Source organism: Cyprinodon variegatus, unplaced genomic scaffold, assembly GCF_000732505.1.
Source record: "Cyprinodon variegatus isolate N-32 unplaced genomic scaffold, C_variegatus-1.0 Scaffold268, whole genome shotgun sequence".
NCBI classification, from domain to species: domain Eukaryota; kingdom Metazoa; phylum Chordata; class Actinopteri; order Cyprinodontiformes; family Cyprinodontidae; genus Cyprinodon; species Cyprinodon variegatus.
In genome coordinates this window covers 364,036-366,023 of record NW_015150721.1, presented here as the reverse complement: position 1 = coordinate 366,023, position 1,988 = coordinate 364,036, and the positions used below count along the sequence as shown (strand labels likewise).

The window sequence follows — 1,988 nt, the reverse complement described above, 5'->3', positions numbered from 1 at the left end:
AAATACTTTTACATGCACTGTTTAAGAACTGTTTAAAAACCCAAAGCACCTACCTCCAGCCTTTGTACCACTTCTTTCATGTCCTCCGTCTGACTCTCCAACATACTAATTGATACAGAGTCCCCACGCTCATAGAAGACATCTAAACAGGGTCCCCCGTCCTTTGTTTCTGTCATCGCCTTCCATCCGATGACGTCTCGACAGGAGCAGTTAAACACCACCCTGCGACTGCACCTTTCGATTAGCACCACTGACTCTGCAGACACACCGAGCAAGCAGGGGAGCTTCTGCTGCTCCCCGGCCTCCGGGTCATCGCTGCTGTTGACCATCACCGCCCACACCAGAGCTCCAGCGCTGTGCAGCTCAGCTCCTTTGGCGCCTTTCATCTTGTCTTTACGTTTGCTCCCAAGGGAGAGGAGGGGGAACTTGGTTGAGGAGTCAATAGGGGTTGTGGTCACATAGTTTTCTGCCAGATCCTTCAGGTATTCCTGCCGAGTGCGGGTGGCCATAGAGCGAAACTTCTCTGATTTCTCTGCAGCGTTCTCAGCGTTTACTACCTTCGCCAGGAGGAAGTCTCTGAAGGCAGGCACGCGGGGAAACCGCGCGCCTTTGGGAAACAGAGGGCCAAATAACGGGATGTCTTTGGAGCGTGTCACGGCCACTCTAAAAGGAGAGAGGAAAAGAGAAACGGATGAGTAAGAGTGTGAAAGGTTCAGCGCAAACAATCTATGTCCTGTTTTCAGCGCAGCAGAGTGGGAGACTGTTTTCTCCTCACACCTTCAGTGATGTGGCTCTTACACTTGTAGTAGCAGCCAATCCAACTCTGGCTCCCAGCATGGCGACCAAGAAACTGGAAAACTCTCTTTTCCTCACTGGTTTTAGGTATTACTGATCATTTTAACCAGCTGTTTACATAATAAGCAAAAAAGTCAACATATTTCTTCTCTGACAGGCTTTGCACTGAATAAACTAATTGATTTTAGTGTAGAAGATGATAAAATGCTGAGAAACATTCTTTTAAATAATGTTACTCTTAATGTAAGTATACTTCTATCTTTAATCAAAATAAAAATGTTAATAATAAATCTCATCTCTTTTTTCTTCAAAATACAACAGATTAAAATAAAACACAAAAAAGGTTATTTGGATCAAAATCATCATCTCAATCAATAAAAAGGTTAAAGTGTATCCAGATTGAAGTGTAAAAAATTAAAAAACTACTAAATTCCCTAATGTTATTATCAGTGTTCTTTGTAATAAACATGTTTGATCCCATGTAACATTAGTCTGTAAAGAAATCCTCCATATATTTTTACTTAAAGCATTATGGGTAAAAGAAATGACAAAAATCAGAGTCACCTGTAGTAGGTGTGATCAGTGCCGGGCTCGTGAACCTGAACGATGATGAAGACGTGCTGGAAATGTGAGCGGATGGACTTTGGGGTGAAGGGGAGGGCGCCCGGCTCCTGGAACACGATCGTCACGATGTCGTTTCCTATGTGTCGCTTCCTGAGCAGCTGATCAGACAAAACCAGGACACAAAGACAAGAGTTATACAAACTCATTTTAACACCTCAAACAATCCTGCTTTACACATTAACGTTTATTACATCTTTCAAACTAAACCTATATAGTAATATCAATTTCTCCCCAAAGTTTATTTCCTGTTACCTGAGAACAGTTCTTAGTCATTAAACGTCTAATAAACAATGTATGACTCAGTTGAAATATGTTTCCATTACCAGTTACTGTAGTTTAAATAGGCCGATATATATGATATACAAAGTCCGCTGTGCTGGTGTCCTCAACACCTTTCTTTGAAGTTGCTTTAGATCAGCCTGTTTTTCCAGTGTAGTCCTGTTTCTCTGACTGTGACTAACTGGATGTGGTCTCTTCATCCTCTGACATGGGAGCTTGTCTGCCTGGCTGTGTGTTTCCTGGACAGGGCTGCCTGTGGAGCTAGTTGATATTTGCCTTTTATATCTCTG

General features: G+C 42.7%; 1 protein-coding gene across 4 annotated transcripts in view; it reads right to left on the bottom strand.

Moving 5' to 3' along the window:
- Positions 1 to 1,988, bottom strand: part of sipa1 (signal-induced proliferation-associated 1) — a 66,658-nt gene that overhangs the window by 18,984 nt on the left and 45,686 nt on the right. For all 4 annotated transcript variants that reach the window (XM_015382864.1, XM_015382867.1, XM_015382866.1 and 1 more), the window contains exons 7-8: positions 1,360 to 1,517; positions 54 to 663 (exon numbers count right to left, since the gene is read on the bottom strand). In XM_015382864.1, coding sequence (XP_015238350.1) covers positions 54 to 663; positions 1,360 to 1,517 — 768 coding nt within the window. The remainder of the gene's footprint in view (positions 1 to 53; positions 664 to 1,359; positions 1,518 to 1,988) is intronic.